At 48.3% G+C, this 14,029-nt stretch overlaps 1 protein-coding gene across 1 annotated transcript in view; it reads right to left on the bottom strand.

The window, feature by feature from the left end:
• The window catches only part of RBM19 (RNA binding motif protein 19), a 98,858-nt gene that overhangs the window by 20,410 nt on the left and 64,419 nt on the right, over window positions 1–14,029 (bottom strand). The window contains exons 22-23 of the mRNA XM_081841771.1: window positions 13,782–13,887; window positions 7,404–7,524 (exon numbers count right to left, since the gene is read on the bottom strand). Coding sequence (XP_081697897.1) covers window positions 7,404–7,524; window positions 13,782–13,887 — 227 coding nt within the window. The remainder of the gene's footprint in view (window positions 1–7,403; window positions 7,525–13,781; window positions 13,888–14,029) is intronic.

The raw sequence follows: 14,029 nt of genomic DNA, 5'->3' as shown, positions 1-14,029 counted from the left end.
GGGCCTCCTGCTGCTGCCGCACCGCCGGAGCACGATTTCTGTTCTCATCCTGAAGCAAAGTTCTTAACCTGAAGCACTATTTCTGGGTTAGTGGAGTCTGTAACCTGAAGCGTATGTAACCTAAAGGTACCACTGTACTGGGAATTGCAATTGTGTTGCTCAGGTTCTGAAGCTCACTGGATGACCACTGCCACCAGCCATTGGCTCTCAGCGCAACCTGCCTCACAGGGTTGTTGTGGTGATTAAATGGGGGGGGGGGGGAACCACACACACCACCTTGAGGTCCTTGGAGAAAAGGTGTGTTATAAATGCAATAAATAAATAGATGAAGGAAGCAACGTTCCCATGTGTGAGGCTGAGGAGACGCATCAAACTGAGCTCTTGCAACATTCAACAGAAGTCAGGTTACACCAGCAAGGCCAACGAAAGGTACTTGGGGACGTCACTTTTAGAAAGCGTGGGGGGACACAAGGTGCTCCAAGGCAAGATTAAGAGACATTGAAGCCAGTGCCTGCAACATGATGAGAGGAACTTGATATCGACTTCAACGACAAACAGGTACGGCTCAGGAGGACTGGTGTGTCTCGCACCAGTAGCCTTCGCAGCCGAGAAAAGTAATGCATGTAGGGATTTGCCAGTATTTTGTTTAAGAATATACCCCCCACTTTAGTATTTAAGAAAAATGCTTAAGTGGCGTACAAAACTCGGTGCATAAAATCAGCAGTGGGAAAATGTTGACTGCCACATCATTATAGCAGTGGATAAAACACAAAGTCCCAAACTGCTGAGCACGGGAGCCCAACTTCAGTGACCAGATTCAGCACCTTCGGGGCAGGAGAAAGCCTGGGCAAATAAAAAAGTACCGTATTTTCTGCTCTATAAGACTCACTTTTTCCCTCCTAAAATGTAAGGGGAAATGTGTGTGCGTCTTATGGAGCGAATGCAGCCAGAACAGCAAGAGGGATTGCTGCTTTCACTGCACAGCGATCACTCTTGCTGTTCTGGTTTCTGAGATTCAGAATATTTTTTTTTCTTGTTTTCCTCCTCCAAAAACTAGGTGCGTCTTGTGGTCTGGTGCGTCTTATAGAGCGAAAAATACGGTATTTAAAAGACAATCCAAAGCAAATTAATAGAGGGGGAATCCTGTATGGCGGAACGGAGAGAGCTCCAAAGGCACTGGGAAAGTCAGCCAGGGAAAAGGAGTCAAGTTTTTACAGGATAACCACATATTCAAATAACACAGTCAGGATATGTATCAAGTTCGTTGGAAAGACAGAGGAAAACGATGATGGCTGTTCTGAAGCTGAGGTTGCCAAGGAGGTCCACAGGGGCACAATTCCTCTCTTGAGGGTCTACATCTTCTGAGCATCCCCCCACCCATTCACTGCCACCTTCGTCAAAACCCAAAAGAAATACAAAAGCTGCAAAGTGGATTCCCCCAAATTAGGGTTGACGTGATGTGGACAGTTCATGGCTTATCTGCATCAGAGGTGGAGAACCTCTGGCCTGGGTTCTGGCCAGGCTTTGGAATGGTACCCAGGCCACACATCCTCCTGAGGCTACACCCCATCACTGTCCCTGCTTGGCACTCTGATGCTTTTATCTGGTTGGAATGACCCCTTGTCCTGTCCTGTGTGAGTGTCTGGAGGAGGTTGGAGGATGGATAGCGGCTAACAGATTGAGGCTGAATCCTGACAAGACAGAAGTACTGTTTTGGCGGGACAGGGAACGGGTGTGGGTGGAGGACTCCCTGGTCCTGAATGGGGAAACTGTGCCCCTGAAGGACCAGGTGCACAGCCTGGGAGTCGTTTTGAACTCACAGCTGTCCATGGAGGCGCAGGTCAATTCTGTGTCCAGGGCAGCTGTCTACCAGCTCCATCTGGTATGCAGACTGAGACCCTACCTGCCCGCAGACTGTCTCGCCAGAGTGGTGCATGCTCTGGTTAGCTCCCGCTTTGACTACTGCAATGCGCTCTACATGGGGCTACCTTTGAAGGAGACTCGGAAACTGCAACTAATCCAGAATGCCACAGCTAGACTGGTGACTGGGAGTGGCCCCCGAGACCATATAACACTGGTCCTGAAAGACTTGACTCCCAGTACGTTTCCGAGCACAATTCAAAGTGTTGGTGCTGACTTTTAAGGCCCTAAATGGCCTCGGCCCAGTATACCTGAAGGAGCTTCTGCACCCCCATCGTTCTGCCCGGACACTGAGGTCCAGCTCCGAGGGCCTTCTGGTGGTTCCCTCACTGCGAGAAGTTACAGGGAACCAGGCAGAGGGCCTTCTCGGTAGTGGCGCCCACCCTGTGGAATGCCCTCCCACCAGATGTCAAGGAAATAAACAACTACCTGCCGCTTAGAAGACATCTGAAGGCAGCCCTGTATAGGGAGGTTTTTAATGTTTGATGTTTTATTGTGGTTTTAATATTCTGTTGGGAGCCACCCAGAGTGGCTGGGGAAACCCAGCCAGATGGGCGGGTATAAATATGATGATGATGATCCTTGAACTGTGATGATGCCTCTTGCGTCCCGGGGTGGAGATGGGTCACGTCTGCTTTTGCCACAGCCACTGCTGGCACGCGGACCCCAGAAGGCCATCTGTGAGAAAACACGGCCCTTGGGCTGGGGGCAGGGGCAGAAATCCCTCACTCCAGATAAACCCTGGGGAAAGAGCTCTGGTTCCAGAGACCCTGCCTATGTGCTGCCTGCCCCAGTAAAAGACAATCCTCAGCCTCAAGGAAAGCAGATTGGGGCTGGCTCCCTTTTTGCCCACGGAAGCCAGCCCTTCAGGGACAAGTGGCACGCTGCCAGCTGCAGAGGTTGCAGCGTCCAAGGTGAGTGGATAAGTGCACTGACCTTCTGCATGGAGTGGTCTGCCAGCAACAAAAGGGACCGGCGATGGAAGGAGGGGGGCAGAGAGGAAAGGCAGAGAGGAGCATGTAGCCAAATACTAAAACCCATTTCCTCCGACCCGAGAGAACAGCAAACAAAGATTTTTTGAGCAGATACCTCCGGCACCATTATGCTCTGTCCAACGGGTTTCTAGGTACTGCAGCCGGGAAATGGGGGCTGAAAGCCTCTCTCTGCTGTGGGCCTGCTGTTTGAAATGCCCTCTGGATGAATAGCACACAGCTAGCAGCGTTCGCTCTCTGCCCCCGCTTGCACTTGGCTTTTCTGCCAGCATCTTTCTCTCCCCCCCCCCAAAAAAACCCCCAAACACATCCCCAGAAGCATGTTCCCTCTTTGTTGGTTTGGAGAAGTGAGGGACAGACACGAGAAATAAAAATAAATAGTAGTCTAGGCTTTGGCGGAGGGGAAAAAGGCGATGCATACAATTAGTTGTTTGCAAATGTGTAAAACCTCATCAGGAAAGGGGGTGACTTGTTTCCTGCCTTTCAAAATTAAAAGCACTGGTTTCAGAAATGCATTTAGCACTCCATAGTCTGTGAGGGTTTGCTTCCGTTGCTCTGTGCATACCTCAAGGCCGGCCCTACCATTGGGGGAACATTAGTGGGGGACATTTGGCCCATCAAATGTTGCTGAACTACAGTGCCCAACATTGCTGGCCATTGGCCATGCTCGGTAGAGCCGACAGAAATGGCCATTCATATGGAGGGCCAAAGGCTCCCCACTCCTGCGTTAGGAAAAGTAAGGTGGCTGCCTCAGGTACGATATGCTGATAAAAACTGGAAGACACAAGACCTACCCACCTTGGAAGAATGGCAGATGCAAGTAATGGACTACATGGAAATGGCAGAAATGACCGGCAGAATACGAGATCAAGGTGAAGAGTCGGTGGAAGAAGATTGGAAGTTTAAAATCTACTTACAAAAACACTGTAAAATTTTTGAATGTTGATGACATTGAAATGAAATGAAGGGGTTCTAGTAAATAAGGTAAATAAGAGTATGAAAGAAGGGATAGATATTGAATGAAAATCTGAATAGTACAACAAGTGAAGGAATTGTTAAAGGATAAAACTAATAAGAATGAATTTGCTAAATCAATATTAAAGTGGAATACAAGAAAGGAAGGCGGGTGGAAGCCAGGAAAATAAGTTTATGAAGGATAAGAATATGAAAAGAGGCTCTTTTTTCTTTTTTATGTTAATTTTTAAAGCCATTTATGTTTGTTATAATTTCTCTTTTCTTTTTCTTTTTTTGCTGTGTTCTAATTGTTTGTTTGTCGGTTGTATTTTTGACTTTTGATATATATTGTTTTTCTTTTGTATTGTTTCTTTTTGTAAAACCTAATAAAATATTATTTAAAAAAAAAAAAGCCGGTCTGCTGTCTTCAGGTATGGTGGAGGATGCTGCCTGATGATAATGACGTCAGGTGTTTGAAAGAATTGTCCAACCTACCTGTCAAAGTCAGCCCATAGGGCTAGCGGGGTGGAAGGAAGATAGCGACTAAGCAGGATTGAGCTCTCTGCCCATCAGCTGATATGCAGGTAGTTCAATCCTGCTTTCTGCAAGGTGCAAGTGCGCTAGTGAGTTTGCGGCAGGGAACTTGCTCGTGTACCTGAAACAAACAGGATTGAATTCTACACCCGCCATCTCGTGAACAGGGAGTTCCAGTCTGCTTTCCACAGGGATTGTGTAGGCGATGCGTGGTTTGGAGGGGAAAGGCTTTGTGGGCCATATAGAGAGGCGTGGTGAGCCTAATCTGACCTGCAGGGCGGAGGTTCTCAACCCCTGGCATTGGATAAATTGATTCTGAGTTGACCCCCCAGGCCTCATCTACCCAATGATTCCGTTTCAACACCTTCCTCGATCTTGTGTGGATTCTTTCAACCTCAAGTCTGCAGTGGTGGGGTCCCAACGTTTACAACAACATGTGTGGATCCCCTTTTCAGCCTGAGGGCCACATTCCCCTTTGGGCAAACTCCCAAGGGCCGTGTGTCGTGGTGGGTGGGGCCAGAGGCAAAAGTGGGTGGAGCAAGAAACACAAAATGTTATCTTTGTGGTTTCAGCGCAGGCCCCTCTGCATCCTCCCTCCAGACAAGCAAGGGACTTGACATCAGCTCTTTTCCGAGAAGTGCAAGGTGGGCAGGGGGAGATTGAGCCAAAGGAAGACCATTGATCTACGTCTTATTCCCTGTGCTAGGCTGCGGGGGGGGGGGGGGCGAGAGCCTTACACTAATATTTGCCAACCAGTACATTTGCGCCTGTCAATGCTTGTCAATAGCTGCGTCGGACAGCAGTTTCCGTCTCTGGCCCTGTCAATGCTGGGACTCTGATCCAAAGAGACTAATCCACTGCTCCTCAGAGGAGCCTTCTCCCTTTCAGTAGGATTGCAATCCCCGTCAACAGAGGCAGCACAGCAGAAGCAGCGGCTAACTGGAGGGAGCTATGCGGGGCTTTGTGAATCCGGGTTTCAGGGCCCTCTTTAGGAAAAGAAGGGAGAACTTGATGGTGTAGTGGTCAGAGCATGGTAGGCAAACTAAGGCCCAGGGGCCGGATCCGGCCCAATCGCCTTCTAAATCTGGCCCACAGACAGTCTGGGAATCAGCATGTTTTTCATGATTAGAATGTGTCCTTTTATTTAAAATGCATCTCTGGGTTATTTGTGGGGACTGCCTGGTGTTTTTACACGAGTAGAATGTGTCCTTTTATTTAAAATGCACCTCTGGGTTATTTGTGGGGCATAGGAATTCATTCATTATTATTTTTTCAAAATATAGTCCAGCCCTCCACAAGGTCTGAGGGATAGTGGACCGGCCCCCTGCTGAAAAAGTTTGCTTAGCCCTGCGTTGGAGTGTTGGACTGGGATCTGGGAGAGACAAGGGTTCAAATCCCCACTCCGCCAAGAATTTCGTTGGGTATGACCTTGGCCCAGTCACTGCCTCTTTCAGCATAACCTACCTCACAGGGTTGTTGTGGGGATGGGATGAGATGGGGGAGAAGTATCCTTGAGATTAGGTGATTAGATGGGAGAGTACAACTGCAGCTGTTGGAAGGCAAAATGAGGCTAGTGAATGGGACCCATCTGCTACAAATACAGTCATACCTTGGAAGTCGAACGGAACCCATTTCAGGAGTCCGTTCGACTTCCAAAATGTTCAAAAACCAAATCGCAAGATTCTGGTTGGATGCAGGAAGCTCCTACAGCCAATCAGAAGCCCCGTCCGACGTTCGGCTTCCAAAAGAACGTTCGCAAACTGGAACAATCACTTCCGGGTTTGCGGCATTCGGGAGCCAAAATGTCCGAGTTCCAGGGTGTTCAGGATCGAAGGTACGACTGTACTAGAAGCCGGACACAGGAATGCAGGAGGCTGCCTTATACTGAATCAGGCCATCAGCCCATCTTGGTCAATGGCCCACACTGACTAGCAGCAACTCTCCGGGGTTATACTGAGTCATACCCTTGGTCCATCTAGCTCACTATAGTCTGCACTGACCGGCAGTAGCTCTGCCTGCCTGGTTTCAGGGGTCACTCCTGAAATGAAGATGTTGGGGATTGAACCTAGGACCACTAAGCTGCAGCCATCCCCCCACCCTCCAATATCCACGTGCACAACCTAATTCGAGCTATGGCAAAAGGGCAATAGGGTCGGGGCAAAGCTTGAACAAGTTGAGAGAAGAGCCATTCCTTATGAAGAACAGTCGAGGGAGCTGGGTATGTTTAGCCTGGAGAAGAGAAGACTAATAGGTGATATGATAAGCAGCTTTCAAATATCTGAAGGTCTATCCCTTGGGAGATGCAGCAAGCTTGTTTTCTGCTGCTCCAGGAGGTAGAGCCCAAATCAAGTTACAAGAAAGGCAATTTCGACGATACACTGGGGAGAAGTGTCTGACAGTAAGAACTGTTCAACGGTGGGACAGGCAGCCTCAGAAGGTGGTAGGACTCTCTATCATTGGAGGTTTTCAAACTGAGGTTGGGTGGTCTTCTGCCAGGGATTCCTTAGCTGTGATCCCTGCATTGCAGAGGGGTGGACCAGATGACCCCCATAGGTTTCCTTCCAATTCTACAATTCTGTGATTTCATTATTCTAGGTGCAACAATCTACAGTGGTACCTCGGGTTACAGACGCTTCAGGTTACATACACTTCAGGTTACAAACGCTTCAGGTTACAGACCAGAAATAGTACCTCGGGTTAAGAACTTTGCTTCAGGATGAGAACAGAAATCGTGCTCTGGTGGTGCAGCAGCAGCAGGAGGCCCCATTAGCTAAAGTGGTGCTTCAGGTTAAGAACAGTTTCAGGTTAAGAACAGATCTCCGGAACAAATTAAGTTCTTAACCTGAGGTACCACTGTATTGCCACAGCTCGGCCCTGACAGACAATGGCTTGCATGTTACAAAAAAAGCAGTATACAAATTCCACTAAATAATAATAATAGTAATCAGTGGAAACAAAATCAACAGAAATGACAACTGAAATAGTACATATGTGCTACAGTACCGTGAAAATGCTCTGCCGTTTTCCGCCTCAGGGCCTCCACTGTTTCCTCCGAGTCAGCCCATTCCAAGACCAGCCTCCTGCCGTACAAATGAGTGCTGTGGCAGAGGGCGTTGAAGGCTCTCTGTGGAAAAAGAAAGCAGGAAGGACGCTGTTCAGGTGGTTTTAAAGAAAAGTTGTCACCACTGCACCTCTCTCGTTCTGTCCTCCCCACAAATGTAGAGGTCGATGGAGCCCCGGTGTGCACCGAGTTTCCTTGGTAGGGGAACCGAATTGGTTCGGCTGGGCTTCCTGGTAAAGGAGCGTTTTCGAAGAAACAAGATCCATCACAAACTGAGCCATGTGAAAGATAAAGGGGGTGCATTTTTTCCTAAAAAGGCATTTTCTGATAGCACCTTCCCCCAAAAGTGTATGTACATGGTTGAAAGATAGGGAGTGAGGCTGGAAAGCTAGCTGCTCAACGCACAATATAAAGCTTGCTGCTTGAGACACAAGGGAAAGCTAGCTGCTCAAGTTGCAACAGAAAGCCGCCCACTGCCAATACAATAGATGTCTGCATTGATGTCTGAGCTAGATGTCTGCACTGAGTGACAGTGGCTCTCTGGGGTTTCAGACAGGGGTCTCTCCCAGCTCTAGCTGGCAATGCCTTGGACTGAACCTGGGACCTTCTGCATGCAAAGTAGATGTTCTAAACCAGGCATAGGCAAACTCGGCCCTCCAGATGTTTTGGGACTACAACTCCCATCATCCCTAGCTAACAGGACCAGTGGTCAGGGATGGTGGGAATTGTAGTCCCAAAACATCTGGAGGGCTGAGTTTGCCTCTGCCTGTTCTAACCACTGAGCTATGGCCCTCTCACTAGGATACACCTCATCCTGGTGGACAACATAAGGAAGTGCCTTGGACCACCCAGCTTAGCAGTGTCTGCACTGACTGGCAGAAGCTCTCCAGTGTTTCAGACTGGGGACATTCCCGGCCCTACCTGGAGATGCCACCTGGGACTTCTGGAACCCAAGGCAGGTGCTCTACCACTGAGCTATGCCCCTGGTTCTTCCCTTGGGCAGAGAGGACTCCTGCTTTTCTGCTGGAAGTTCTCCCAAGCCCAAGGGTGGAAGAGTCTTTGATGGGAGAGCTGCCATTGGAACATCCATCTCAGAGGCGGCCAGGCCTCACATCGTGTCATCAGGAAGATGGTGGAGTTTATCACAGAAGTGATGGGGTGATTTGGGTCATTTCTTGCAGACAACATGACTGTAGGTGGGCAGAAAAGGAGCTAGCTGGGGCTCAAAGGAAGAGGCCTTTCCTGGAAATGGGAACTGTAGAGAAGGCCTTCCCTGGGCATTGGAAAGGGTGCCTTTCCTTGGCACTAGCTGTGTCCTCTTCCGGAGAATGGGAATACTTTTTTCTTTATTTGCTTAAGGTTACCTTCTCCTGCAGTTGACATTCCTTGCAATGCCGCAAGCTTACGGTTGTTTTTATTTGCTGCTGCTGCTGTTGTGTGCGTGTTTCTAAATGCCTATTTTCACACCGAAATGTTACCCAATTAGCAGCGCAATGTGTTGGCTTAAATAAACACCGCTGTGGGGTGGAGGGAGAGGAGAGGAGAGGAGGAGCCAGCTGCAGGGAGTTGCAATAGCTGTTTATGTTGGCAGAAACCGTCGTCGTCCCCGCCCTGGCAAGCAACTGTGGCTCTAATTGTAGGCTCTCGTCTACTAATTTGTACTTTTTAATTTCACACTTCCCAGCGTCGCGTGCGAGAGGGAGAGCACGCGAGGTTGCGTTGCGCAAACCTGCATGCACATGAAGCCTTGACAGCTGGGCGCCACCAGATTCTCGAGGTCTCACCCAGGCGGAGTGTCATGTCAGTTCCAAAGCCCTACCAGTTTCCATTCAGCTTTTCACAGCCTTAAGGACAGGTGGTAAGAATGCTCTTAGAACCATATTGCACGAGTGGTGGTGTAATGGTTAGCATGTTGGACTAGGACCTGCAGGAGCAGGGTTCAAATCCCCGCTCGGCCACGAAGCTCACTGGGTGAACTAATAATATGTGTGACTCCATACTTAGCGAGACCAAGAGCTAAACGGAGCTTTGTGATGCCTCTGAATTTCCATTCCTATTTGCAGAAAGGCGACAGACTTCTGGGAAATGATACATGATGAATTTAAAAAAGATGTTTAAAATAGCCAAGAGGCCTAAAGCATTTCTTCTGGGGATTATAGGGGCAGAGATTCCAAAAGCTGTTTAGGTATACTCCTACCATAGCCAGAATTCTGTATGTGCAGAAGTGGAAGGAAGCCTCAATGAAAGAAGAATGGATTTTAAAAACAATGAACTGGGCGGAGATGGCAAAGTTGACAGCAAAAATAAGAGACCAAGAGAATGAGAACTTTGTCGAAGAGTGGAGGTTCTTTTCAGACTACAGTGGTACCTCGGGTTACAGACGCTTCAGGTTACAGACTCCGCTAACCTAGAAATAGTACCTTGGGTTAAGAACTTTGCTTCAGGATTAGAACAGAAATCGTGCGGCGGCAGCGCGGCAGCAGCAGGAGGCCCCATTGGCTAAAGTGGTACCTCAGGTTAAGAACAGTTTCAGGTTAAGAACGGACCTCCAGAACGAATTAAATTCTTAACCCAAGGTACCACTGTATTTGAGAAAAGAACTAAAGAAATGAAATGAAATTGCGAGCAGGATATTTGAATAATAGGCAAGGGAAGGAGAATAAATAAATGATTTTAATACAAGCTATAATACAATAAAAAATAAATGGCCGTTGTGGCAGCAGATAAAGGAATGCAACAGGAACATCACAACTTTTTTCCTTTTTTGTGAGGAATCCTATTCGGAATAAGGGAATTTCCCTTTAAAAATGGGAAATGTGGACAGCTATGTCACAGTGGGGGAAGCCAAAATGTAAGAAATTATTATATTGAATGAATAATGTCAAACTTTGTGTAAAAAAAACCCCTAAATAAATTATTATTAAAAAATGAATTTCCATTCCGGGGGGGGTGGGGGGGGAGTTGTCCTTTCCTTAATGTGCACATGTATCGGGTGTCAATCTACATGCAGTGCCCAGCATCAAATATCTGGCTTACTGTTGGTGCTGCACATGTTTCATTTTTAAAAATGAAATATACGAAGCATCTGTAAACATGGGTGTACAAGCAAATCTCCACCTGTCAGCCTGTTCTGTCTGTAAGGTAAAGGTAAAGGGACCCCTGACCATTAGGTCCAGTCATGGCCGACTCTGGGCCGACTCTGGGTTGTGGAGCTCATCTCACTTTATTGGCCGAGGGAGCTGGTGTACAGCTTCCGGATCATGTGGCCAGCAGGACTAAGCCGCTTCTGGCGAACCAGAGCAGCGCACAGAAACACCGTTTACCTTCCCGCCGGAACGGTACCTATTTATCTACTTGCACTTTGACGTGCTTTTGAACTGCTAGGTTGGCAGGAGCAGGGACCGAGCAACGGGAGCTCACCCCATCGCGGGGATTCGAACTGCCGACCTTCTGACCGGCAAGCCCTAGGCTCTGTGGTTTAACCCACAGTGCCACCCATGTCCCTCTGTCTGTATTCTGTCTGTATTGGGGCTTAAATCCCCCACACCTTGGGAGTCTTGTTGGCATGACTGTACATATAGCTCACAGATGCAAGGAGGGAGGGAGGGAGGCAACTGTCTGGGTTCCAGAGATGCCATAGATCAAGGAAGAAGGCTGCCCGAGTTCACCTCCCAGGGGGACAACAGCTCACCAGATCTAAATGCTCTTAATTTGGGGGACAGGGCCACTCTGCCTCTCAGCTCCCCGTTGCCCTATTAAATGCTCGGCCCAAAGAGCCTGGAGGCAAAGACCATTAGCAGGACACAAAAGGCAGACAACATTAGGCTGTTGATAGATTTCCCATTCTTCCTAAAAAACAAAGGCTCATCAGCGCTCGGGTGGAGGACGTTCCTTGCAGTGCCAGCTGAGCTCCTCCTGCTGCTGCTGCGAGGGGTCTGTGCCTCACTCCTAAATGGGTGGTTTCTTGGTCCAAAGGAGCAGCTGAATTTTTAATACTGCCAGCACCAGCCAGGAGGGAGGATAAGGATCCTGCAATCGACCAGGAAAACCAGGGGATCTACTTGTTGATCACAGCCGACTGGTTGAACATCTCTATTTTAGATTATAACTACCATCCTCCTGGACCATGGACCATACAGTCTGAGACTGAGGTTGTAGTCCAAAACTTTTAGATCAGTGGTGTCTCAAAGTGGAAGGAACCATTCTTGGGGGGGGGGGCAGTGGCATTACCCAGGCAGGGAGCCAAGAGGCAAGGGGGAAGCACAACATATGAACAGGTTGCTTCTAGATGTGGACTTTGTTCAGACATTTAGAACAAGTTTATACAGAATATAGTAGGTTATTATCAATCATACACATATTAGGACAATAATATTATAGTCATACCTCGGAAGTCGAACAGAATCCGTTCCGGAAGTCCATTTGACTTCCGAAACATTCAACTTCCAAAGCACGGCTTCTGATTGGCTGCAAGAAGCTCCTGGAGCCAATCGGAAGCCACGGAAGCCCCGTCAGACGTTCGGCTTCCCAAAGAACGTTCAAAAACCGGAACACTCACTTCCGGTTTTCGATCATTCGGGAGCCGGAATGTTCGACTCCCAAGGTGTTCGGGAGCTGAGGTACGACTGTATTCATATTTCTATATAACAATGTATGGAAATGTAACTGATTATATTTGGTGTAGATAGGTAGCCGTGTTGGTCTGCCATGGTCAAAACAAAATAAAAAAATTCCTTCCAGTAGCACCTTAAAGACCAACTGAGTTAGTTCTAGGTATGAGCTTTCGTGTGCATGCACACGAAAGCTCATACCTAGAACTAACTCAGTTGGTCTTTAAGGTGCTACTGGAAGGAATTTTTTTATTTTATATTTGGTGTATTATACTATATCTTTCTTAATGTATTTTTAAAGACTTTCTTCTCTTATTTATTTTTCTTTCATCACTTTATTCTCTATAACTTAAAATCTTTAAATAAAATATTAATTTCTTTTTTTAAAAAAAAGAGGCAAGGGGGCAGCAGGGGGAGCCTAGAGGTGAAAATGACTACCAGACTTTTAAAAGGCGGGTATCGCTGGCTCATGTTCATCTGTTTTGTTGAATTAATTAAACTGAGTAGTTTTTATTGGATTCTGAATAGATGTGCAAATAATTGTTCCTGTTTTGAATGTTTACTGCCTTGCTACCTTCCTTAGACGCTCTTGCAAACCACTCTTCCAAATAATGCTTTTTATGGGGTAGGGAATTCTGGGGGCGAGTTTATAGAGCCAAGGAGGCAGTGGCCTAAAAAGATCATTTGGGAGCTCCTGATCCAGAAGGGACTAAATTGGCTACCCTGGTGTTATAGGGTTAAGAACGTATGTACAGAAGACGACCATGCTGGCTATCAGGCCAATGGCCCATCAAGTCCAGCACTCTGTTCTCAAAGCAGCCAACCAGATCAGGCGTCAGCAAACTTTTTCAGCAGGGGGCCAGTCCACTGTCCCTCAGACCTTGTGGGGGGCCGGACTATTTTTTTGGGGGGGGGCGGGAATGATGAAGGAGCAACACGAGCCCTGGTGGCTGCTTACCCGTTTACCTGCTTACCTGCAGCGGCAGGACAATGAGTGGTGCACAAAAGGGCTCCGGAGAGGGGCTGCTTATAATGCAGCCGCTTGAGCGCTGCTGCTGCTGCTGGCACCAATAAAGCCCAGCCCCCTTCCTCCTCTAGGCAGGGCAGGGAGAAGCCAGGAGGAGGCACCGCCGGCGTCACCGTGTGAGGGAGAGGGAGGCAGAGGGAAAGAACGCGCACGCTGGCGAGCCACACGACAATTCCTGGACCGTCGGCAGACCGGATCCAGAAGGCAATTGGGCCTCATCTGGCCTGCGGCCCTTAGTTTGCCAACCCATGAGATATCCCAACAGGATGCCCCAGAGCAGCACCTGTGTGCAGGAGAACCTCTCCCCGCTTTTGACTCCCAACACTGGTACTCAGAGGCATGCTGCCTCCATCAATGGAGAGAGAACAAAGCCATCATGGCTAGCCACCGATAGTCTGATCCTCTGTAACAAACTGCTTATTGAAAGTAATTCGCTCTGATTCGTTGGGAGGTGGATGAAGCGACCCTGACTTTTAGCCTGATTCATTTGCAGGGGAGGTTAGGAGATGCTGCGCCGAAACAAGTGTGACCCCCACACTTTCTAGGGAATTTCCCCGTTATCTACCTTAATTGTCACGCAAGAGCGCCATATCAGCTTTAAATGCACAGGTAGGATTTGCCGGCACGCGACTGAATCTCACCCCAAGATCAGCCACGGACCGGAAGCGCCTCTCATTGCTCACCTTAGCATCCTGCTTTGTGAGGAAGTCCACGAAACCGAAACCACGGTGCTTTCCTGTTCCAGCCATTTTCTTCGGCAGGCGAACGGTTTTCAGTTCTCCAAAGGTACTAAAGGCAGGGGATTGGGGAGCAAGGGAGAGAAGAAGAACAATAAATAAATCAAAAGCAATAAATAATCAAGAGCATAAAGGGGGTGGTGGTTTACCTCCCTTTCAACACATGCTCATAGGCAGTGTTGGAAACTCAAGAT

Source organism: Podarcis erhardii (genome assembly GCF_964252035.2).
Source record: "Podarcis erhardii genome assembly, chromosome: 15".
NCBI lineage: Eukaryota > Metazoa > Chordata > Lepidosauria > Squamata > Lacertidae > Podarcis > Podarcis erhardii.
Note: the sequence above shows the minus strand (reverse complement) of the source record. Positions and strands in the feature narration are given on the sequence as shown.